The sequence below is a fragment of the Triturus cristatus genome, chromosome 2_2 (assembly GCF_964204655.1).
Source record: "Triturus cristatus chromosome 2_2, aTriCri1.1, whole genome shotgun sequence".
Classification (NCBI taxonomy): Eukaryota; Metazoa; Chordata; class Amphibia; order Caudata; family Salamandridae; genus Triturus; species Triturus cristatus.
Genome location: NC_140582.1, coordinates 307,628,724 through 307,654,805, shown reverse-complemented (window position 1 = coordinate 307,654,805; position 26,082 = coordinate 307,628,724). Strand labels below are relative to the sequence as shown.

At 49.4% G+C, this 26,082-nt stretch overlaps 1 protein-coding gene across 5 annotated transcripts in view; it reads left to right on the top strand.

Moving 5' to 3' along the window:
• SVEP1 (sushi, von Willebrand factor type A, EGF and pentraxin domain containing 1) overlaps nt 1–26,082 on the top strand; it is a 1,063,460-nt gene that overhangs the window by 434,088 nt on the left and 603,290 nt on the right. For all 5 annotated transcript variants that reach the window (XM_085641350.1, XM_085641349.1, XM_085641348.1 and 2 more), the window contains exons 6-7: nt 5,699–5,878; nt 8,556–8,753. In XM_085641350.1, coding sequence (XP_085497476.1) covers nt 5,699–5,878; nt 8,556–8,753 — 378 coding nt within the window. The remainder of the gene's footprint in view (nt 1–5,698; nt 5,879–8,555; nt 8,754–26,082) is intronic.

Here is a 26,082-nt window from a genome sequence, read left to right as displayed (position 1 = left end):
ATAGCTGGGCTAGCAGAGTACCATCAGGTCCAATACCAAGGAACCAGGACTGAGGTGGCACCACTTGAGTGACAAGAATACCAACAGACTGAGTCTAGGTGCTGGGCTCCAGGTGGTTGGAGCCTGTTTTGTCCCTGAGACCTCTGATCATGAGACTAGACAACTAGCCCTTGAAGTCACTCTGGTGGTCATGGATTCAAGATACAAGGTCCAGTCTTTCACTCAAGCAGCAGGGCAGCAGGGCAAAAGAGTAGCAGGCATTCTGGCAGAGCAGCACAGCAGTCCTTCTGAGTCTTAAACAGGTCCAGAGTTGTGCTGAAGAGTTGGGTCTGAGGGTCCAATATTTATACCTGGTGCCAACTTTGAAGTAAGAGAAGGTTCTGGAGGTTTCCATCCCCAAAGGTGTCTGGAATTTCCTTGCTCCCTGCCCTGGCCCCAGCTTGTCGGGGTCACACAAGACCAGTGTCACACCCTTTGTGAGAGTGCTCAGGCAGAGCCTTTGTGATGTGCAAGTGTGGAAGGTGACAGCTCTACCCCCTCATCAAGTCAGAGATAGCCCATCCTGCTACCATGTGTTCCACTTTGTCTTACTGCCTGGAGCAATACAAAATAAACAACTGCAAGCTGCACCTAGTCACATGACTTAGGATACAGGTGCCAGAACCAAATGGTTGGGGCAAGAAAATACTAACTTTCTAAAAGTTCATCTTAAAACAATAGGCTCCTGAAGGAGTCACTTATGTATATTCTGAGTTGAGTTGGTATAGAAATCAAATCTAATTTGAATTAAGCAAATAGAACATACATATAATAAGGTGTACCACAAAATAAAGTTCAAAAAAGTGTATTTTTATATATACAACTTCAGCAATGAGTATCAATATTTATACACACTCTATACAGTACATGTTCAATCAGGGGCCAAAATGTAACATTACAAGTAGTACAGCCGACCCACACTAATCACAAAAATCAATTTGTAGTGTATTTACTGCAGAGTAATGGGGATCAGTATATCCACTCAACACATCACATACTTTCTGAGCATAGACCATCAAAGATTGAAAATGTAATTGCAAATGATTATAGGCAGATTATAGAAGTCAGTGAGGATGTACTGTCAATGTTTCGGTCTAAGATGTTATGTTATGTTATGTTAAAAGATATTTATTCAGCGCACTTTCACCAGACGGTTTCTTGGCGCTAAGCAGAGTCAGACAGTTGAAAAGAAGAAAAATAAATGTTTTAATTATGAGCTTGAATAAACAGCCAGGTTTTAAGAGCGGATCTGAACTGAACGTAAGAGGAGGATGAGCGAAGATCAGAAGGAAGAGGTTCATGTTTGAAGAGCGTAGTACACGAGAAGGGGTGTAGCGTGACAGTCTAGACCTAATAAAAGACGGACCAAGATCCCAAAGGGCTTTAAAAATGGTGCATCCTAATTTGAAAAGGCAACGTTGAAAGACGGGGAGCCAATGAAGATCCTTCAAAATGGGTTTCACATGGTGAAATTTAGGCTGGCTATATACAAGATGCGCAGCTTGGTTCTGTACCAATTGAAGTTGGTATAGTTGATAAGAGGGAATGCCAGCATAGAGGGAGTTGGCAAAGTCAATACGCGACATCACCAAGGCAAGGACGGCCTGAGTCCGAGCCTCAAGAGTCAGAAATCTGGAAATTTTGCGAATTCTTCGAAGATGGAAAAAACAAGCAGATACCACCGCTTTAATCTGTGCTTTCATCGAAAGATCGCTGCTCATTACAATTCCCAGACTCTTGACTGATTTAGCTGGAGATGGAGGACGACCCAGGGCGTCAGGCCAGAAATTGGAGTTCCAGGGGTTTCCCTGGCCCCCTGTGAGGATCAGCTCTGTTTTGTCTGGGTTTAACTTAAGCTGACTGGCACTCATCCAATTGCTAATGAATGGCATGACCGATTGAAAGTTTTCGATAGAAGAAGGAGAGGAATCAATATGAAAAACTAATTGAAGATCGTCGGCATAATTGAAGATGGTCACCTCTCGTTTTTGGAGGGCCGAGATCAACGGATGAATGTACAAATTAAATAGGAGTGAGGAGAGGGCCGAGCCCTGGGGGACACCGCATATCAATCTCTTTTTCTGAGCTAGAAAACTGGCCAGACGAACCGCTTGAAAGCGGTCGCTGAGAAAAGAGGAGATCCAATCCAGCGGGGGGCCCCGAATCCCGGCATTCTCGACACGGTCGACCAAAAGTGCATGGTCCACCGTGTCGAAGGCCGCCAAGAGATCTAAAAGTATCAGGGCTTGCGTGGAACTCAAGTCCGCCCCTCTACAAAGTTCATCAAGAACTGCCAAAATAACGGTATCCGTAGAGTGTTTGGGTCTAAACCCCGCTTGATGGGGGTCCAAGTATGATGACTGTTCAATAAAAGTGCTGAGACAGTCGTCAACATGAGTCTCCAAAAGTTGGCCAAAAAAGGCAACAGTGAAATGGGGCGGAAATTGCTAAGAATGGAGGAGTCGGAACCAGGTTTTTTTAAGATAGGAACCACCTCCGCACATTTGAACAGATTAGGAACAATGCCCCGAAAGAGGGAATTATTGAGGAGAGTCATGGGGGGCGCTGGACAGGAGAGATAACCTTCTCGAAGAATGGAAGAAGGGCAGCTGTCTGAGGGGGATCCTGACTTCACTCTTTTGAGTAGGGAAAAAAAGGCTTCTTGCGTGATAGGAGGAAAACAGTCCAGATAATAGGGATTTGTGTTAGGAGCAGGAAAGGTCACAGACGCAGGGGGATGGTGAATGCTAAGTTTGATGTTAGCAATTTTCTCAATAAAATAATCATTGAGTGAGTCACACAGAGTTTGGGAAGGGGTGGGTTTAACAGCGACACGATCGGGTGTGAAGATGCCTAAAGAGTTCGCAAGAGCATCTTCAGGATTGAGTGACAATTCCAAAGGACATACCCCCGAGGAACCTACAAAAATAAATACATGTTGATAAATATCAATTATAGCTGTAATTTGATGAACGCTACACAAAAAAAAATCTAAAATATGTATCAGTCACTATGAATGTGCCACCCAGACAAATATCACAACCAATAATGACCACAAGTGCAACTATCAACCAACACCAGAAATGTGCTTATGTATCCAAAGTGCCTAAACACACCATCACCAAAACATAACACTTGTCAAAGAAATCATCAAATACTAAACCATGTCTTACTTTCAAACGGTCAATGTACGTGGAAAAGCATACAAAAACCAGTAAAGGTTCCAGTTCCAGTACCACACCTCTGCCCCAGGTGGCATTTTTAGAATTGAGATTTAAAATCCGACCTTGCCAATAAAGAGGGCTTTAAAGTACAAGTCTTAAGACACCAAACTCGACATTCCGTCATGTACCCAAGTGAAAGTTATCATTTAGTAAATGAAATAAGTTGACCTAATGCTATCCTATGGGAGAGGTAGGTTTCACAGTAGAATTTAGGAGCTTTTTACTACCTTAATATGTAAAACTTAAAAGTACATGTTCACCAATTTAAATATACCTCTTGGTTGTGTGGGGCCTACCTTAGGGGTCACTTATATGTAATAAAAGGGAAAGTTTAGGCCTCGCAAACAGTTTCTCTTGCCAAGTCGAAATGGCAGTTTAAAACGGCGCATACACGCTGCAATAGCTGCCTGAGAAATGATTAAAAGGCTACTTAAGTCGGTGGCAAAAGTCGTGCTGCAGGCCAACTAGTAGCATTTAATTTGCAGGCCCTGGGTACATGTTGTGCCCCTTTACCAGGGGAGACTTACAAGTAGATTAAATGTGGCAATTGGATGTAGGCCAATTTCATCATGTTTAAAGGAGAAAGCGCAGGCACTTTAGCACTGGTTAGCAGTGGTAATGGGCACAGAGGCCTAAAAGCCTACAAAAACTAGGATGTCAGATCTAACTTAGTGGCGGCTGCTACATTTTTTGGGGGAGTGAGGCAATGCAGGGGAGGACAAGAGACAGGGGTGAAGGGAAAATATTTTTAAAAAGCTACCTGCTCCTATGGCTGCCGCCTCGGTGCTCCTCTTCGGATGCTGGTCATGCTGCACAGGCTCTCAGAGGGCATTCACAACACTGCTCTCATGCTTGTTGACCTGTTTGGACTGAGCGGGCTGACTTGATGCTCGCTCAGGCCCAGGGAGCCTGGGGCTTTTCTCCAACCTGGCTGTACAACACAACTGCGTTGGAGAAACATGAGTGTGCATGTCTGTTTGGCTGGCCTGAGACGGCCGGTCAAATGAACATGCACGCTTAAAAGTGCCCAACCACTCCTCCTCCCTGACTGTGATGCTTGGCAGGATGGCCGAGCCCCCACCCTAACCTCAGCTGGGAGTAATGAAAAATAAAATGATAATAAAGTGTTTTTATTATCATTTTATTATTCAGTGTGGCCACACTCCTATGCCATAACGGAATGCTGCACACATAGAAAGAGGAAGTAATGAGGAGAAAGAAAGACGTTTCTCCTCGTTATGCCTTCCCTGAGAAGGATTCCCAGGTCAACCAGTTCTGGAAAATTTGGGAATGCATAAAAAATGGGGACACCCACTCAAGCCTATTAAATGCCTTCCCAGGGTAGAGTAACACAGCGCAGCGATTTACACTGAGTTGCAATTCTCCTGATTTATGAAGCCACTCAGGGACACTCAAAGTGGCCTTGCATGGCATTATAAATCACATTTTTAAGTTGAGTCGAGCACGTACCCTGTTGCATGTTGCAAGCGCGACACGACTGGTCTCATCAATATGGCCCTAGGTAACTTCATTATGAGTGGAGATTTGTAGTACTGGATAGTGATTCCATATGCTGTATACTTCCACTAAAATGACATCACATAAAAATAAATAAATATCTTTTATTTGTTAATATATTTTTAATGTAAAAATAGTTTGTCAAGATGTTCCACAAAAGTATACACACAATGTAACATGAGATGTAAATGCATAATCAAGTAAATATTTCACATATGCACAATAATGTACAATCCATGGCAGTGCCACTATTAAAAGACCATGGTGGTGTAGCACATATATACTCTGTTAACAATGATTTGCTTTCTGGGATAGAATAACGCAGATGATGTTTCATCTGTGACCCGGACATCTGAAGTACACATTGTCTCTTCGAAATATTGAATATAAAATTTCAAAATTGTCTATAAAAGGATGCTCCTTTTAGGATAATCTCAGAAAGCATCACTCGTTCACCTTATGTTAAGTGATTACGTCAATAATGTGAGAGATTTATTGATCTGAGTTGGCAAAAGGGCAACCACAAATTATATGCTAGCTGTGTGGCAGACAGTTGAGTTTTTCAAGTATAGGTATACTATAACTGTTGACTGTAATTATGAGAATATTTAATGCAGATTTTAGGAATTTGAAGACTATTCGCATACTTATTTCATATACCTGAATACTTTTTTCATATAAATGGAGTATTCCAGAACAAGTCTATCTTGAAAAAACCAACATGCAGTCCAAAAATTTGTGTCAAAAGCCAAGTAAACTCATTTAAAAATAGGGCCCAAACTTACATCGAATATGGTGGTCAATATTTTCAAAACTATCTTTACGAAGTATGCAGCTGAGGAATAACATTATTAATAATATAATTAATATTATCATTATTGTTATTATTATTATTGTTATATTTCATTACATTTTAGTGCGGACTTGTCCAAAGCTTCTACCAGTCAAACATGGAAATATTAGCTGCTCATCAAGTGACACCTCTTACAAAACAGTATGTCTTATTTACTGTGACGAAGGCTATCGACTGCAAGGAAATAACAAACTTACCTGTCAAATAAACTCCCAATGGGATGAGAAGGAGCCCCGTTGTGAGGGTAAGTTGACCTCTTTTTATATCTTCTTATGACTGTGCTGGTATGTGGGAATGCTTTCTTAAATATTATGCCATTGTTTAATTGTTGCTTTGTAGGGCATGAGTTTTTAATTACAGGTGTGCATGATGTGTGTTTGTGAAAATAAGTCTGATGTAGTTCTTGGCATGTTGTTATATTTGACCAAAACTCCAGTGTCCATGCAAAAGGTGGGAAGGGTTCAGATGGAGAAAGGTATCCTGCGGAAATCCAGGTGGAACCCGCTGGGCTCACAACTGGGCTGGTAAGCTTGTTAACTGGCACCTCAAGAAGTTGGGTCTTGCGAGCTTGGTGCACTGCATAATAGGTGGACTGCTGGTCTTTCTGCCATGCACTACACTTGTTGTGCAGAAGGATGCATGCATCAGTGACAGAGAGTTGCAGAGCTCTGGCGGGGCCTGAAGGCACCATTTGTGATGATTGGCAAGCCAGTCCTACAGTGGTAAGGATACACAATTGGATACCTGTTAACAGTGATGTTGAGCGCCACTCTACATATCTGGGAGTCTAAGGTATTCCAGAAATCTCTACACAATTTACAGCTACTCTTGCCCCGTAGGCCATGTAAGTAACCTGACGGTGCCCCTGTTGTACCATACACTACATTCTCACTTCCTTCAGAATGTGTTGTGAAATGTCAAGACTGCACACCCATTCCCATTGCTGCCACTGCAGCTCTCCCTGTGTTCCTGCAACAACATCATTTTAAGCCCTAAAGAAATATGAGCAGAAAAGCAGCTGATTTCCGTTATTACTTTTGGTAGCCTTTATGTATTCTGTAGGTACAAATGCCTGTGTGTGTTTTATACACCCTGGTTCCATCTGAGTTCTAGGCCTTTACTTAGCTCAACCAGCTACCTACATGTTTCATACTGGTCTCTAGGCATGTCCTCATCCAAGCTCAGCAGACGTGCAGCAGACAGGTGACTAGCCATCCTACACTTCCACTTTCAGGTAAGTGACGAGTCTCTGGCCTTTAGTCAAGAAAATTGCCTCAGGTAAAAAAAAACTATTCAACAGCCTAACATGACCTATGTCAAGATCCTCTTTCTGCACTTGAAAATAACAAACATAACAGGAATCACACTGCAGCCCTGAGCCAACAACTAGGACCAAATAGATGCATTCCTAGCTAGACATAACACAATTAGGGCCTGATTTAGAGTGTGGTGACAGAGTAAAGTACTCCAGCACCCTGAGGGAGTACCAGACCATCACAATTTGAGGTGTCAACTTGTGCAGTGACCATCTACTGCATTTACAGTAACTGCCATCATGGCGGTTCCTGTAAATGCTTTGAAAGTTTGACAGACAGCTTCATCAACATGATGGAGACGTGTAGCAAACTTTCAATGTTTTATTTATTGTCAAAAAGAAAATCTCAAATAGGGATTTTCTTTTTGTTAAACTAAAAAAACAATGACCCTCCCTTGCAATGGGAGTTTTCTACTAGGGTGTGGATCATCTTAGAGTTATCACTGTCATTTACCAGCATTGAAAACTGGCCATTTGTCCGCTCACTCTAAATAGGGTGGGTGGACAACAACTAAACCTCAGACGGCCATTACTCTGTTGGACCATTTGAGATATATGATGGCGGTGGAGATGGAGTAGTCTCTGCCGTCGACATACTGAAGGTCCACCCAACTCTAAGTGAGGTAGACAGACTTTTAGTTTGGCAGAGAGTGTATTCCGTTGCCATTGTGCTGGAGTACCCTCTCCGCCAAACTATAAATCAGGTCATTAATGTTTTATGGGAAAGTGGTTGTTCTGGGGAAGGAAGGAATAGCTTGGCTTTTATTTTCAAAAGGTAAAAAAGAATGTAAGGCAACGCTGAACCTTTTTATAGCAAATGCTTGATGGGAAATAATTAGATATTCATAGATAAAATAATAAAATCAACCAACAAAAGGCTGCATAGTTCACTGAGAGATTATAATAGGTACACACTGTTGCTAAAATGTATTTCTATATATAATACAAAATATAACAATTACATATAAAGGTCTACCGAGCCTATACAATCCCCTCACATGCTATCGACCTTTGCTTCCATGTGTTTTTCAAAAACTGGGGAGTGACATGTACAACCTGCTGCCTTTTCATAATCGTCAACAGAATCATTGTCTTACTCTGTGTATGTATTCCTCTTTCTTTGAAATCGAACTTGAGTCTCACTCTACTCACCATGGGCAGAAAAGGAGGACACTGCTACCATGCAGAGGGGCACAGGGAGTCCTACTTTCAGATGCCCATCCACCGCCTGCCACATGTGTGACTGGTCACTGTCCTGTCCTGTCACATCTTTAAATACCACCTCTTTGCAGTGGGGCAGTGGATTGAGGAGGTGGATCAATAATGAGGAAGTGGGGAGAGGTGGTAACGCCGATAAAGGTCGAAGAAGTGAGTGCATTATAATGCAAAGTGTTGTTGAGCAACGCAGGACCTTTATACTGCAAATGCATGTTTGTTTTGTATTTATTTGAATTTGGCATTGTTGATATTATTTAAAAAAATAAAAAAATAAATTATATTTTCAAGAATTCAACACTTCATGATGGTTAACATAGTCTTAGCACAATCTGTTAACGTTCTGTATTATCTTTTTACTAATTATCCATTTTTGGTTTCTGTTCCATAGAATTATATTGCCCCAGTTTTTATATACCTAAGAATGTGATGGTGAATCCACAAGGATGTGGAGAGGAGCCAGCAAAAACTGGAACTATATGCCAGCTAAACTGTCGCCATGGCTTTACCTTGACCGGAGTGACAAAAGAAGTGACCTGCGTTAGTTCCGGAAAATGGAATCAAAACACCAGAAAAGCTGCCTGTAAAGGTATGAGAAGGAGTACCAATTTCCAGATGTAAGCAGGTATAATGTAGATGAGGATGACATGGTGGATGCTATGTGGTAAAAGTAAGAGTTCTGCATGGCAATAATACCATAACATGATCATCAGACCCCATTTCCAGTTCTTATAGAATCATTTTACAAATGGAATATATCCTGAACAAACCAGAGCCTTATCTGCATACATTAGAATGCAAGAGCAGCACCCATATGACCACAACAGATGCATTTTAATTTTCCTCCCTGTGATTCTGTGGCAGACGAAAAGATTATTAGAAACTTGCAGGGGGTTCAAAGTTTGCTTTAGAGAAAGACTTTGGTGAAACCATATCAAAATCCAAGTTGTATTAAGTGTACATGTAGCATGAGAATGTGCATGTGAAAGTTCTTAGAGAATATGGGTGTTAGTGTATTCCATTGTAATGATTTCATTGCTGAGTTGCACATGGGACGAACGCTGGAAGAAGCTTTGTATGGCAAGATCAGTTGCATTTCGACCTTCATGCAAGTGAGTTGCTACATGCCGTGGGTGAATATGGAGAAAGAATAAAAGACACCTAGAAAACCGAACGGTGCTTGATCTCGTCTTTCTGCAGAACATAATATTTTGTTCGAGGCATATGAGCTACAGAATTCACACTGTTGCATAGATCGCCATCTGGTGTTGGGCTCGGATGCTTGCACCTTGTTGTTGTCTTGGAAGAAGTCTTTTGTAGTCATGAGATAGGTGACTCCTCCCTTGGACGATAGTGCGCATAGGCATCGACTCCATCCTCAGATTGTTTTTTTCTGCCATCGGGTTTGGATGTAACTTCAGCACTCCGGTTCGGTACCGTGTTTTCCAAACCTTTTCAATGCTCAAACCATCGCAAACACAACTGTAATGTTTTCGTTTGCGTGCCTTTCGACGTGCTAACTCACATACTTGATTCCAGTCATCAACGCGGGCCGCTGTGCCTATCGACGCCATTAGGGCCTATGGCTAATGGAAAGGACTCCATTTAAAAAATGCCCCCAGTGTGGAGCTAAATTCCCACACAGTGACCAACACAAGGTATGCTACCTCTGTCTCTCGCCCGAGCATGAGAAGAAGAATTGCCAAGCCTGCGCCTCCTTACGGTCCAGGAAGACTATCTGTGATCGCCGGGCTCAACAACACGTTGTGACGCAACAGGCTGCACTGGTGCCAGAGGACATCTTTGATGAAGGCCCCGATGTTCTAGAGGCAGAGGAGTCGGAGGATTTCGACATCGTACCCGAAGCAGATGACTCAGACTCCGATGGCCACATCACTCCAGGTCAACAAGTGAGTACAACTGCCCCTGTCCCAACCCCACCCGAAAAACAAAAGGCTCCGGTCTAGACTTCGCCTGAAGGCCTTAGTCGCGATCGAAAGAAAACTTCAGAAGCCCCGCCCCGGGCCCGGCTCCGAAGATAGAGGAGAAGCCTTCCAGCAGCTCGGGACCGAGCAAGCCGCACGCCAGTGCCCCAAAAACACAGTCGGCACCAAAACGGGAACACATCCTACTCCCGCGGTCTCCAAAAAGGCCTCGGCACCGAGCACCTCGGCACCCAAAGAACAAAAGACCTTGGATCCAAAGACACCTCAAAAACCTTCAGATCTGAAAAATATTACGGACTCGACACCGAAGCCGAAAAACACAAATACCCCTTCTAAGGCCCCAGATCAGAAATCTAAACCACGTTCGGAACCGAAAAAAACGGTGCCAAAAGCTATCATCGAAGAGGAAGAACTATTTCTACCAGATCCCATCGATCCAAACCAGAAAACTCTCTATGAGGACCCTAAGACAGGCCATATTGTCAGCATTCCACACAAGAAGAGGAAATTGGACCCCCACACATCCCTGAGGTGACTGTGAAGAAAAGAGACTGTGCAACTTCACCTTTAAGACCCTCTTCTCCTGTTCTTCCTACTAAGCCTTTCTCTCCTCCAAAGTCTCCCATACTCCCCCCCCTATTCACCACCACCACCACAGGATGATGATGACCTAGGGGGTGGGGGCAGAAATAATGACCCTTTCACTGATCCTGATGATGACACTGACTTACCACAAGACCCATGGGACGACTACAATGTCCCTGTAGATCCTCCAGATCTTCCTGATCCAGATGCATACCCCCAGATGACAACATAGGGTTTAGTCAGCTTATTGATAGGGCTGCCCAAGATCATGGTGTCCAAATACATTCAGACCCCACAGAGGACAACTTCCTAGTAGACACTTTTGCACAGTCACAAAAGACAGTACAAATACTGGCCATGCTCAAAGGTGTCATCAAACATGCTCCCGACGTATTCAAAGTCCCAGTCAGGACCAGAATTCTCAATCCTCGGATTGATAAAAAATATAAACCCGCCCCTAATGATCCCACCTACATTAAAGGCCAACTCCCCTTAGATTCCCTGGTAGTGTCCAATGCTAGGAAGAGTGCTAACTCTCAAACCTCCGGTGATACTACGTTGTATGCATTGTGTGCTTTTCAGTAAAACAATAGTAGAAAACTATTTCTCTTTACTATATGAATATTGTGAATAGCAAGGTGAAGCGGAGTGTAATGGGGGATTGGTTGGTCATTCTAATTGGTAAAGTTGAGAATTGAGAAACAGATTAATGTTGAAGACAGAGGAGAGATTGTAGATAAGATTTGAATAAGGCTAATGCAGGGAAATGTAAACATCAGTTACAGACATAGGGTTTGAACAGGTAGCTTTTTAATTTGTCATGTTCTAGAGCATATTTTATTGCCAACTTGATATTTAAAAAATGAGTTCTACCATGTAGGAGAAAACCCATAGAATCATTGTGAGGTGGCTGTTAGAGAACAAAGGGGCCGATTACGATGGCGGGCGGATTGCCCCCGCCGAGCCGGCGGTAGTCACTGCCGGCACGGCAGGGGCGATCCGCCCGCCATCAACACAGCAAAGACCCCCCGCCATATTATAATGGCTGGGGGGTCAGCGGCAAAAGGAAAGACCGTCCGCCGCTTTTCCGCCGATCGACTCGCCGACCGGTGGAAAAATTGCCTACTTATGGTGGCGGTGTCTGAAAGACACCGCCATCCATATTACAATGCTGGCGGTCGTATGCCTTTCGACGGCGGCATTGTCGCTGCCGAAAGGCATACGGTCTTTGCTTTGGGGCCAGTTGTAGGCCCCCAGGGTGAAGAAGGGGTGCGGGGGTGCACATGGGGGGTACCTACGGTACCCTCCCTCATTGCCATGCACTACGTGGCAGGCACCACATGGTAAAACCAAAGGAAATGATGGACGGAGTGTTGAACACTGCAATCACTCACCCCCAGTCAACTGATCTGGGTTTAATCCATCACCGTTCTTTAGCCCACTCTGCCACCCCAGTTCAGACATGGCCATATGCAAATCAGTCTGACCCTGTGCCTCATGGGAACAGTCCAGCCCGAACTGTCAAGCCATGTCTTCCCTGGACCGGAAACAAGCTTCCTAGGACCGGTTTCTGGCATTTCAGCCGTCTTCAGCCAGGCTTGCTTGAATCCAGTGGCAAAGTGAGCAAGGGACTCACGTCTGAGCATACCCTGCCAACTTATGGCGAACAAAGCAAAACCAAAGGAAATGATGGATGGAGTGTTGAACATTGCAAGCACTCACCCCCAGTCAACTGATCTGGGTTTAATCCATCACCGTTCTTTAGCCCACTCTGCCACCCCAGTTCAGACATGGCCATATGCAAATCAGTCTGACCCTGTGCCTCATGGGAACAGTCCAGCCCGAACTGCCAAGCCATGTCTTCCCTGGGCCAGAAACAAGCTTCCTAGGACCAGTTTCTGGCATTTCAGCCGTCTTCAGCCAGGCTTGCTTGAATCCAGTGGCAAAGTGAGCAAGGGACTCACGTCTGAGCATACCCTGCCAATTTATGGCGAACAAAGCAAAACCAAACGAAATGATGGACGGAGTGTTGAAAATTGCAAGCACTCACCCCCAGTCAGCTGATCTGGGTTTAATCCATCACAGTTCTTTAGCCCACTCTGCCACCCCAGTTCAGACATGGCCATATGCAAATCAGTCTGACGCTGTGCCTCATGGGAACAGTCCAGACCGAACTGCCAAGCCATGTCTTCCCTGGACCGGAAACAAGCTTCCTAGGACCGGTTTCTGGCATTTCAGCCATCTTCAGCCAGGCTTGCTTGAATCCAGTGGCAAAGTGAGCAAGGGACTCACGTCTGAGCATACCCTGCCAACTTATGGCGAACAAAGCAAAACCAAAGGAAATGATGGACGGAGTGTTGAACATTGCAAGCACTCACCCCCAGTCAACTGATCTGGGTTTCATCCATCACCGTTCTTTAGCCCACTCTGCCACCCCAGTTCAGACATGGCCATATGCAAATCAGTCTGACCCTGTGCCTCATGGGAACAGTCCAGCCCGAACTGCCAAGCCATGTCTTCCTTGGACTAGAAACAAGCTTCCTAGGACCGGTTTCTGGCATTTCAGCCGTCTTCAGCCAGGCTTGCTTGAATCCAGTGGCAAAGTGAGCAAGGGACTCACGTCTGAGCATACCCTGCCAACTTATGGCGAACAAAGCAAAACCAAAGGAAATGATGGACGGAGTGTTGAACATTGCAAGCACTCACCCCCAGTCAACTGATCTGGGTTTCATCCATCACCGTTCTTTAGCCCACTCTCCCACCCCAGTTCAGACATGGCCATATGCAAATCAGTCTGACCCTGTGCCTCATGGGAACAGTCCAGCCCGAACTGCCAAGCCATGTCTTCCTTGGACTAGAAACAAGCTTCCTAGGACCGGTTTCTGGCATTTCAGCCGTCTTCAGCCAGGCTTGCTTGAATCCAGTGGCAAAGTGAGCAAGGGACTCACGTCTGAGCATACCCTGCCAACTTATGGCGAACAAAGCAAAACCAAAGGAAATGATGGAAGAAGGGTTGAACATTGCAAGCACTCACCCCCAGTCAACTGATCTGGGTTTAATCCATCACCGTTCTTTAGCCCACTCTGCCACCCCAGTTCAGACATGGCCATATGCAAATCAGTCTGACCCTGTGCCTCATGGGAACAGTCCAGCCCGAACTGCCAAGCCATGTCTTCCCTGGACCGGAAACAAGCTTCCTAGGACCGGTTTCTGGCATTTCAGCCGTCTTAAGCCAGGCTTGCTTGAATCCAGTGGCAAAGTGAGCAAGGGACTCACGTCTGAGCATACCCTGCCAACTTATGACGAACAAAGCAAAACCAATGGAAATGATGGACGGAGTGTTGAACTTTGCAAGCACTCACCCCCAGTCAACTGATCTGGGTTTAATCCATCACCGTTCTTTAGCCCACTCTGCCACCCCAGTTCAGACATGGCTATATGCAAATCAGTCTGACCCTGTGCCTCATGGGAACAGTCCAGCCCGAACTGCCAAGCCATGTCTTCCCTGGACCGGAAACAAGCTTCCTAGGACCGGTTTCTGGCATTTCAGCCGTCTTCAGCCAGGCTTGCTTGAATCCAGTGGCAAAGTGAGCAAGGGACTCACGTCTGAGCATACCCTGCCAACTTATGGCGAACAAAGCAAAACCAAAGGAAATGATGGATGGAGTGTTGAACATTGCAAGCACTCACCCCCAGTCAACTGATCTGGGTTTAATCCATCACCGTTCTTTAGCCCACTCTGCCACCCCAGTTCAGACATGGCCATATGCAAATCAGTCTGACCCTGTGCCTCATGGGAACAGTCCAGCCCGAACTGCCAAGCCATGTCTTCCCTGGGCCAGAAACAAGCTTCCTAGGACCGGTTTCTGGCATTTCAGCCGTCTTCAGCCAGGCTTGCTTGAATCCAGTGGCAAAGTGAGCAAGGGACTCACGTCTGAGCATACCCTGCCAATTTATGGCGAACAAAGCAAAACCAAACGAAATGATGGACGGAGTGTTGAAAATTGCAAGCACTCACCCCCAGTCAGCTGATCTGGGTTTAATCCATCACAGTTCTTTAGCCCACTCTGCCACCCCAGTTCAGACATGGCCATATGCAAATCAGTCTGACGCTGTGCCTCATGGGAACAGTCCAGCCCGAACTGCCAAGCCATGTCTTCCCTGGACCGGAAACAAGCTTCCTAGGACCGGTTTCTGGCATTTCAGCCATCTTCAGCCAGGCTTGCTTGAATCCAGTGGCAAAGTGAGCAAGGGACTCACGTCTGAGCATACCCTGCCAACTTATGGCGAACAAAGCAAAACCAAAGGAAATGATGGACGGAGTGTTGAACATTGCAAGCACTCACCCCCAGTCAACTGATCTGGGTTTCATCCATCACCGTTCTTTAGCCCACTCTGCCACCCCAGTTCAGACATGGCCATATGCAAATCAGTCTGACCCTGTGCCTCATGGGAACAGTCCAGCCCGAACTGCCAAGCCATGTCTTCCTTGGACTAGAAACAAGCTTCCTAGGACCGGTTTCTGGCATTTCAGCCGTCTTCAGCCAGGCTTGCTTGAATCTAGTGGCAAAGTGAGCAAGGGACTCACGTCTGAGCATACCCTGCCAACTTATGGCGAACAAAGCAAAACCAAAGGAAATGATGGAAGGAGTGTTGAACATTGCAAGCACTCACCCCCAGTCAACTGATCTGGGTTTAATCCATCACCGTTCTTTAGCCCACTCTGCCACCCCAGTTCAGACATGGCCATATGCAAATCAGTCTGACCCTGTGCCTCATGGGAACAGTCCAGCCCGAACTGCCAAGCCATGTCTTCCCGGGACCAGAAACAAGCTTCCTAGGACCGGTTTCTGGCATTTCAGCCGTCTTCAGCCAGGCTTGCTTGACTCCAGTGGCAAAGTGAGCAAGGGACTCACGTCTGAGCATACCCTGCCAACTTATGACGAACAAAGCAAAACCAAAGGAAATGATGGACGGAGTGTTGAACATTGCAAGCACTCACCCCCAGTCAACTGATCTGGGTTTAATTCATCACTGTTCTTTAGCCCACTCTGCCACCCCAGTTCAGACATGGCCATATGCAAATCAGTCTGACCCTGTGCCTCATGGGAACAGTCCAGCCCGAACTGCCAAGCCATGTCTTCCCTGGACCGGAAACAAGCTTCCTAGGACCGGTTTCTGGCATTTCAGCCGTCTTAAGCCAGGCTTGCTTGAATCCAGTGGCAAAGTGAGCAAGGGACTCACGTCTGAGCATACCCTGCCAACTTATGATGAACAAAGCAAAACCAAAGGAAATGATGGACGGAGTGTTGAACTTTGCAAGCACTCACCCCCAGTCAACTGATCTGGGTTTAATCCATCACCGTTCTTTAGCCCACTCTGCCACCCCAGTTCAGACATGGCTATATGCAAATCAGTCTGACCCTGTGCCTCATGGGAACAGTCCAGCCCGAACTGCCAAGCCATGTCTTCCCTGGACCGGAAACAAGCTTCCTAGGACCGGTTTCTGGCATTTCAGACGTCTTCAGCCAGGCTTGCTTGAATCCAGTGGCAAAGTGAGCAAGGGACTCACGTCTGAGCATACCCTGCCAACTTATGGCGAACAAAGCAAAACCAAAGGAAATGATGGACGGAGTGTTGAACATTGCAAGCACTCACCCCCAGTCAACTGATCTGGGTTTAATCCATCACCGTTCTTTAGCCCACTCTGCCACCCCAGTTCAGACATGGCCATATGCAAATCAGTCTGACCCTGTGCCTCATGGGAACAGTCCAGCCCGAACTGCCAAGCCATGTCTTCCCTGGACCGGAAACAAGCTTCCTAGGACCGGTTTTTGGCATTTCAGCCGTCTTCAGCCAGGCTTGCTGGAATCCAGTGGCAAAGGGAGCAAGGGACTCACGTCTGAGCATACCCTTCCAACTTATGGTGAACAAAGCAAAACCAATGGAAATGATGGACGGAGGGTTGAAAATTGCAAGCACTCACCCCCAGTCAACTGATCTGGGTTTAATCCATCACCGTTCTTTAGCCCACTCTGCCACCCCAGTTCAGACATGGCCATATGCAAATCAATCTGACCTTGTGCCTCATGGGAACAGTCCAGCCCGAACTGCCAAGCCATGTCTTCCCTGGACCGGAAACAAGCTTCCTAGGACCGGTTTCTGGCATTTCAGCCGTCTTCAGCCAGGCTTGCTTGAATCCAGTGGCAAAGTGAGCAAGGGACTCACGTCTGAGCATACCCTGCCAACTTATGGCGAACAAAGCAAAACCAAAGGAAATGATGGATGTAGTGTTGAACATTGCAAGCACTCACCCCCAGTCAACTGATCTGGGTTTAATCCATCACCGTTCTTTAGCCCACTCTGCCACCCCAGTTCAGACATGGCCATATGCAAATCAGTCTGATACTGTGCCTCATGGGAACAGTCCAGCCCGAACTGCCAAGCCATGTCTTCCCTGGACCGGAAACAAGCTTCCTAGGACCGGTTTCTGGCATTTCAGCCGTCTTCAGCCAGGCTTGCTTGAATCCAGTGGCAAAGTGAGCAAGGGACTCACGTCTGAGCATACCCTGCCAATTTATGGCGAACAAAGCGAAACCAAAGGAAGTGATGGACGGAGTGTTGAACATTGCAAGCACTCACCCCCAGTCAACTGATCTGGGTTTAATCCATCACCGTTCTTTAGCCCTCTCTGCCACCCCAGTTCAGACATGGCCATATGCAAATCAGTCTGACCCTGTGCCTCATGGGAACAGTCCAGCCCGAACTGCCAAGCCATGTCTTCCCTGGACCGGAAACAAGCTTCCTTGGACTGGTATCTGGCATTTCAGCCGTCTTCAGCCAGGCTTGCTTGAATCCAGTGGCAAAGTGAGCAAGAGACTCACGTCTGAGCATACCCTGCCAACTTATGGCGAACAAAGCAAAACCAAAGGAAATGATGGACGGAGTGTTGAACATTGCAAGCACTCACCCCCAGTCAACTGATCTGGGTTTAATCCATCACCGTTCTTTAGCCCACTCTGCCACCCCAGTTCAGACATGGCCATATGCAAATCAGTCTGACCCTGTGCCTCATGGGAACAGTCCAGCCCGAACTGCCAAGCCATGTCTTCCCTGAACCGGAAACAGTGCATGGCAATGATGTGCACAGTCCTTTTCCATTGCGGGCGGGTCTGCAGCCAGCAGATCCACCCGCAATGGAAAAGGCACAGGATGCGCCCACCAGTGTGGCGGGCGTATCCTAATGTGTATGGCGGGACCGCCGCAGCATCGACGGGCAGTCCTGCGCTCCGTTACAGTGGCGGGGGGACTATGTCCGCCAGCGATCGTAAGTGGCCCCTAAATACTCTTGACTCTTTAATTTCATTTGAAGTTTAGATGCCTTCAGAGAGTATCAAAATGAGTCACGTTAGCCAGGGTATTGGAGGTGAATTGTCTCAAGAATGATACAAACTAGCAATGGCGGCTGGTGAAATTTGAAAGTGGTGAGGCATAAAAGTTGGGTGTGACTTTTATGTAGAATGGACAAACTTGTGGTCCAAGGTGGGTCCTCCTCTCCAGAATAATAAAAAAAAAAGTTTGACAAAGGCCTATAGAAGGAGTATTGGCCTCCAGTTAAGTGTGCTCTATGTTAGATATATATGCCCTTTTTCTCTGCACAGCTCATCCATCTGCATAGTTTCAAACTCCTCTCTTTCCTCTTCAGCACCTTCTTTTCACACTCCCCGGAATGCACTTCCTCGCATCTCACTCATTTAACCACGCCCAAACATACACTGCACTCACTCACATTTAGGATTAAATTTATTTTATTGTCAGAGCCCAATCCGAGGAACTATATAACATTGTCCACAGTTAAACAAAGCAAGTCGCCTACAACCCTTCCGGGCCGGCCGCGTCTGCAAAATGTGGGTAGTAGCACATACATGTCGCCCGAGGGCCGTGTGGAATAGTCAAGTGGCCCCAAGGCCGTGCCTGTAGGCAGACGACCTGCTGAGACTATAAGCTCCAAGAGGTGCTCCAGAATTGAACATAGAACCAAAATGAAACATAAAGAAAGGAAAAAAATCCAACGAACTTAGAACTCCCATCCCACCCCAACCCCCCCTTCCCTGAGAGCGTAGCGTGGATCCTTGCCGCCCCTCTAAGTAGTTATGCAGCAGCACCCTCGCGGGGGTCCTAAGCCCCCCCCGTCCCTTCCCACCCCTGTTATGACCCCCCCCCACGTTCCACGTCCATCTCCCCCTCATCCCACGGGGACACCTCCGATCTGGTAGCTCTACTCAGTCTTCTGATCCTCGGAGAGGCGCAGTAAACGCAGGTATCGGGGACAAGTAACCTCCCAAAATTCAGAGGCCAACAATGCCAAAAAGGGTTTCCACAGCTCCCCATATTTGGAACCCTCCCCTGCTAATGTCAATGTAAGTTTTTCTATGCCCAGGACGTGCCATAACCGATGTAACCACTCAGTTAAGGTTGGAGTGCTGTTAGTGCGCCAATGGGGGAGTATAGTTTGTGTCGCTGAGCCCAGTGCTATAGCTATCAATCTTCCCCTCCGTGAACGAAGCGGATAGGTCAAGGGATTTGGCAGGCCCAGTAGCGTATATGCAGGGAAACGTGGTATCTCTGTGTTAAGGTGCCTGTCCACCTCATCAAGCACCTGTGACCAAAACGGCCGGACATACTCACACTCCCAAAGTAAATGCGTCAATGTGCCCACCTGCCCGCATCCCCTCCAGCAACACGCCTCCCTCTGATGATCTATGGCATGTAGCCGCTCTGGGGTGTAATACCAGTAGGTCGCAATCTTCGTGAGCGTGTCAGTGAGGCCCATATGGTACGCGGAATGGCTGGCTCTATAATATATTCCTTCCCACTCTTTGTGAGCCAAGGTTCGACCCAGCTCTCTCTCCCACCGTGTCCTCCCCGCGTTATAAGTATGCGTGTGCCGGGCTTGCAGCATTCTATACAAATCGGAGATTAGTTGTTTATCCGAGGTACGCGTGAGGAGCCATTTCTCATACGGCGAGAATCTCCGATCTGCCAACGGGCGCACCCGTCTGTCCAGCGCCCAATGCCAAACTTGCAGGTAACGGAGCCTCTCCGTCTCCTGCAGTCCGTATTCCTGTTTGAATTGCGTGAAGGGACAAACACCCTCCCCATCATACATGTGGTAAAGAAAGCGACAACCCGGCGGCTTCCACTGGCAAAACGCCTCCGTGTCCATCCCAGGGGTGAACTCCGGATTATCAAACAAAGGGGTAAGAGGAGAGGGGAACGTGGTGAATTCATGCGTGAAATTGATGCGGTCCCAGATCTCTAAAGGCACAGAGGTGATGTGGGAGGCATACAGGTTAGGGGGCCTGTGCTCCTTACGTAGGAAGGGAATTTCCTGCAGGGGCCGGGCTGCAACTGCTTGATCTTGAAACAGCCAGTGTTTCTCCGACTCCCAGCGACTCCACTCCACCAGGTAGCGCAGCTGTGCGGCCTGGAAGTAGAGCTGAAGATCAGGAATCCCCAGCCCCCCTCTCTCAGGCGGGAAAGTGGATAACAGCCTCTTCATGCGCGGTTTCCGCCCGCTCCAAATGAATTGGGCCAGCTCCGATTGCGTCTGTCGGAGCCATCCGTTGGGCGGGTATAGGGGAATCATGCGGAATAGGTAAAGAATCTGTAGCAGGACGGTCATCTTGACCGCCGCAATTCTACCCAGCCATGAAAGGGAGCAGTACTTCCAGCGCCCCAGCTCCCTGCGAATTTTCCGACGCAGAGCTGCGTAGTTGAGGGCCACCACCTGCGGCAATGTAGGAGCCAGCTGAATCCCCAAGTAGGGGATGGACTCCCCCTCCCACTGGAAGGGGAGCAGAGTCTGCAGGTATTCCCGGGTGGGCCGAGACAGAGAGAGGCTAAGGGCCTGTGACTTATCCATATTCACCTTAAACCCCGCTACACGTGCAAAGGCGTCCAGGTCCGCTATGCAGGCCGGGAGGGACTACCGCGGGTTAGCGATGGAGAGCAGCATGTCATCAGCATACAGGTTGATGGTATGGATGTAGCACCCAAACTTGATACCGGAGATACTTTGGTTCTGTCTAATCTTCTGGGCTAGAGGCTCCATATAGGCAGCGAAAAGCAACGGCGACAGCGGACACCCCTGTCTCGTGCCCCGTTCTATCCGGAAGCTGGAGGACGTGTGTCCATTCACTCGGACCGCCGCCGAAGGGAATTTGTAACAATTGAAGATGTGGGTGCAGAATTTCTCTCCAAGGCCCATTTTCAGCAACACCTGCTTTAGGTAGGGCCAATGGACCCGATCGAACGCTTTTTCGGCATCGATCGTGAGAAGCATGTACTCCCCCGTCGTCCGGGAGGCCTTCTCAATCAGATGCAGGACTCGTTTCGTATTGTCAGGGGCCTGACGCTCTGGGATAAGCCCCGCCTGATCTGGTTTAATGAGGCCCGGCATACAAGGTGCCAAACGACTGGCCAAAATTCCCGTATATTGCTTGAGGTCGACATTCAATAAGGAGATGGGGCGATAGGCCCCGCAACGGGTCTTGTCCTTCCCTGGCTTGGGAATGACCGTTACATGGGCCCCCAACAAATCCGCAGGGATCGCGCCCTCCGTCGCGAAAGAATTGAATAGCTTGGTAAGCAGGGGAGCCAACTGGGTACAGAATTGTTTATAGAAGACAGCGGTGAAGCCATCAGGCCCCGGGGCTTTCCCCAGTTTCAACCGCGAGATGGCAGCGATCACTTCCTCCGGACGAATATCCCTGTCCAGCTGGTCCGCCTGGCTTCCAGACAGAGTTGGGAGGGTGATCGAATTTAGTTAGTCCACCCCACGATCGGCCGCCAGATGAGAGCCGGTGTAGAGGTCGGCATAGTATGCACGAAACGTCTCAGCTATGTCTCGATCGTCTGTGAGTCTCGTGCCGTCCTCCCGGCATATTTCACGGACCCCCTGTCAGTTGCGGGCTTCCCGGAGCTTATGAGCCAATAGGCGCCCGCACCTGTCTCCCCCCGTATAGTAAGCGTGCTTTAAGCGCAGGGCAGCGTACTCTGCTCTATCTTGATCCAGAGCTGCTAATTGTTGTCGGGCGGCCTTAAGTTGGCGCCACACCCGGGGTGCCCCCGTCCTCTGATGTATCTGTTCCAACTCTTTGGTTGTCCGTGTGAGCTCTTCCCTCTTACGCCCTCGATCCCTGTTGTCGGCGGACGAAATAGCAATGAATTCCCCCCGAAGGGCGGCTTTCAGTGACGCCCATTGGGTCGCTAAGGTCATGTCGGTGTTAGCGTTGTGCTCGAGAAAGTCTTTGATAGACCTACGTATCTGCACCATTACCTCCTCTCGATGCAGCAAAGTGTCCCTGAGACGCCACACTCTATCCGGACGCACCACCGGTGGCAGAGCCAGAACCGTGAGGAGCGGTGCATGGTCAGAAAGGGAGGCCACTCCAATCTCCGCCTCCGTGGCCAGTGCCTGTACTGTGGATGAGGCCAAGAAATACTCCAGCCTGGCATAAGTCTTATGCACGTGAGAAAAATAGGAGAACTCGCGGCCCCGGGGGTGAAAACTCCGCCACAAGTCGCACAATCCCAAGTCACGTATGCGGGTCACTCCCGCCGCCGAAAGCACCCCCGCCTGATGTGTACGCTGACAGGACCTATCCTGTATATTGTCAAAAACGAGATTCAGATCTCCCCCCAGAAGGACGTTGTGGTCGCTGGTGGACGTAACTTCTGTGAGTGCGGCCTGTAAGAAACGCTCCTGGCCCTCGTTAGGGGCATAGATGGAGCCAATGGTGAAGGTCTGGGCCCCCAGAGCGAACCTGTAAGCCAAGAGCCGCCCCCGATCTCCGCTTCCCTCTGCAGGACCTCCTTGCGAAACCGCTGGGCCACCAAGATCGCCACCCCCGCTGCCTTGGTAGAACCAGAGGAGAAGAGCTGCGTCGGGAACTTACGGGTCCGGAGCCTGTAACAGTCCTGCGCTAGGAGGTGCGTCTCCTGCAAGAGACAGATGTCCACCCGTGAGTTCTCTAAACAGTACAGGACAGCCCTTCACTTGACTGGATTGTTAAGCCCCCGGACATTAAGTGATAATACTCTAAGTGTATGAGGAGCCATTTGTTTTATCTGTAGAACCTAGGAGGCCCCTGACCTGCACTACAGCGCACTACAAGGGAACGCCTCATGTGTGATTGACGTGCCCGCACCGCAGCCTGTCGACAGATGCAACCCCACCTAGTGATGGACGTGGAACCCCAGACCCTCTCGAAAATAATGCCCTCCATCCCCTACCCCAACCCCACAACCAAAAATCAACAACCAAACGAATGAAAAAAAAGTCCTGAACCAGTGTCCTCTACCTTCCAAAGAATGATAAGGAAGCAGCGAGGAATAAGATGTCACAATGGGGAGGCCTCTCTCCCGCCGACAGTCCAGCCAACGAGCCGGGCACTGCAGTGTGCGGCTCAGGTGGGCGAGGGGGCGCGCAGCCCCGCAGATACAGTCTCCAACGCCGCCTGTTGGCCTCTGAGGATCTCCGCCGCTGGGGGCCTCTTGGCGCGCCTGCTGCGTCCCTGCCGGCACCACCCCGGCCGCGCGGGCTGTTTGTCTGCTGAGCCACCATCATCCCCGCTGTCCTCCGCCGGCAGCTCGACCTCCAGCAGCTGCGCCGCCTCCTTCAAGGAGCGCAATTGGTATAGGGTGTTTTCAATGCGGAACACTAAGCGAAAAGGATGCCCCCAGCTGTACGGGATGTTGCGCTGCTGTAGATGTGCCGTGATCGGCTGAAACAGTCTGCGCTTGTGGAGCGTGAGCGCCGAGAGGTCTTGATAGAGGACCGGGGCATGTTCCCTAAAGGTCACGAGGTGCTTCTGACGTGCCTTCCGGAGTATGTCTTCCTTAGTACGGTAGTCCTGTATGCACACCAGAATGTCCGAGGGGGCGGCGGCCTCCGACCTGGGGGGCCCAACTCGATGTGCCCGATCGATCCGCAGCTCCGCATCCAACGGACGCTCCAGGATGTGATTAAAGAGCGCCGTCGTGAAGCCAAACAGATCTTTCGTGTCCTCCGTGAGCTTCACTCCGCGAACGCGGATATTGTGGCGCCGGGAACGGTTCTCAAGATCCTCCACATGGGACTGGAGGTCCACCTGCTGGTCGTGTATCCGGATAAGTTCCTGCTGTAACGCCGCCAGCTCTGTGTCCCGCCCGTCGCCCTTTTCCTCCAGCGCGGAGACCCTCTCTCTGATGCCGTCCACGTCTCTGCGGACCTCCTTGAGTTCAGATGTGAATTCCTTTTGCAGATTTTGGATATCCGCTCGCAGGGCCGTGAACATGGACTCCAGGAGGGACTTAGTGATCTGTTCAGGTCCCTCCTGCTGCGCGGCTGAGGGGCCGGGTACCACCGCCGCCATGGCGCCCAACGCGGGACCCGCCGGAGCGTGGGCAAACAGTTCTTTCAGCGTCTTGTCCTTCCGCTGCTTTGGGGGGACCATTACGTGCCCCTGCCCTCCCGTCTTTGTCCCCCTCACGGGAAGGCCCAGCCTCACCGCTCACGACCGCCAGGAGCTCGTTCCACTGCCGCCGCTCCCCACCACTTGCTAGCAATCCACCCCGGTTGGGCGTAGCCGATGTCAGAGTCCACTCAGGCGCGCTGAGCCCCCAATGCCCTCCAACTCCAGGCCATCCACTCGTACCACGCACTCAGCCACAATCCTCCGCCGTGCGGCGGGGCCTACAGGCGGCTCCCACCAGGCCTCAACACCACGGTCGCCCGCCTGTAAGTCCGGTGCTCGGGGTTCCTTAAAGTGTGCTGAGTCTCCCCCGGCCCCCAAAGGCGCCAAACCACTCCACAATGCTACCCCAGGGCGGAGGAGTGTCCCTGCAGCCCACCGGGCTTCCGCCAATGCTCGCTCCCTCCAAGCGCACCCCGGGGCGCCCAGGCCTCCTCACCTCACCTCACCTCACCAAGCAGCCGGCCGTTGTCTCTCCTCGAAGTCCGCAGCTGCCGCAGGGTCCACAGCTTCCCGCTAGCGCGCCGCGGGGGTGGAGGGGCCGCCGGGCCCCGCGAGCCTCCAAGGCGCTTCCAACCGGCAATCCCAGGCAGAGCTCCCACTGTCCTCTCGCAGGCCGCCTCCCCCCAGGGGATGCCCCGGCACTCCGGGCGGGCCTCTCCGTGTCTCCGGCAGCTCGGGCTGCCCTGCTCCCTTCGACCTCCTCCAGCTCCTCCCAGGGGCCGCCGACCAGCCTCACGCCTCCAGATCACCGCTCACACGATCGTCCTTCTGCGTGGCAGCCCCGCGCCGAGCGCAGGCCTTCTCGACTCCGCTCGTTCGGCTCCGCCGGGGGCCTGGGTCGCTCTTCTCAATAGGGTGCTCCCGAGGGCCTCCGCACCTCCCCCATGCAGGCAGGCCGCAAGGAGCCGGCGCCGCCGCCCTCCGCACGGAGCCCCCGATGCAGGCCCGGGGAGACCCCCACAGTGTGTGGTCCGGCCACTGGTCCTCTTCTGGACACCCACGCCACCGCCGGCCGGGCCGCCCTCACTCCACCTGGTAATGGCGATGCCGCACTGCCTCCCGGTCGGGTCCCGCAGGCTCGACTTCCTCCTTCGTGCGGGGGCCAATGAGCCGCGCTCGCGCGGGATTGCTGCCCCCGGAGCTATCGGTGCAGCGACCGGCCCCCACCGGCACAGGGACACGGGGTACAGCCGGTCGCCGGTGCTTTTCTGGACGGCCGGCGGGAGAGACCGAGGAACACGTCCGCTCAAGCCGCCATCTTGGCCACGCCCCCACTCACTCACATTTAAGCACTTTATTTCGTTTTGCCTTGTAAATATTTTGACATCTGTGTACCCCCTTCACACACATTTACATGGAATTTCAATTGCTACTGGAATACATGACCATTGTTATGTGTGCTTTGCAGACACCCCAAACCACTGACAGGCACTTTGCTTTGCCTTCAGCCTCAGCGCCAGCACTGTCAATCAAAGCCCATTATAAACACCTGGCACAACTCAAAGTATGCACAATACAAGAGTAATAAGATGCACGAAAAAAATACAGAAGTGCAACATAATTAAACAGCTAACACTCTTGGGGAATTCAAAATTAAGTAAAACGTGAAATAAAAGAGGAACTAAATAACTGACGTGCATTACCATAATGTTTATAACATTCATTGTTCGTAAATCAATCCATATTTTGGGCATTAATATTAAGGGCATGATGACAGGGCCAGTTTTAACGACATACAGCATATAACTGTCTTTACTGCAATCACATATTTCTCATTTTGTGCTTGACTCGGACATTTGGATCAACTTCGCGAGGGAACAAGAACCTTGTTCATCATTTGGATCAATTTTGCTGGGGAACAAATACA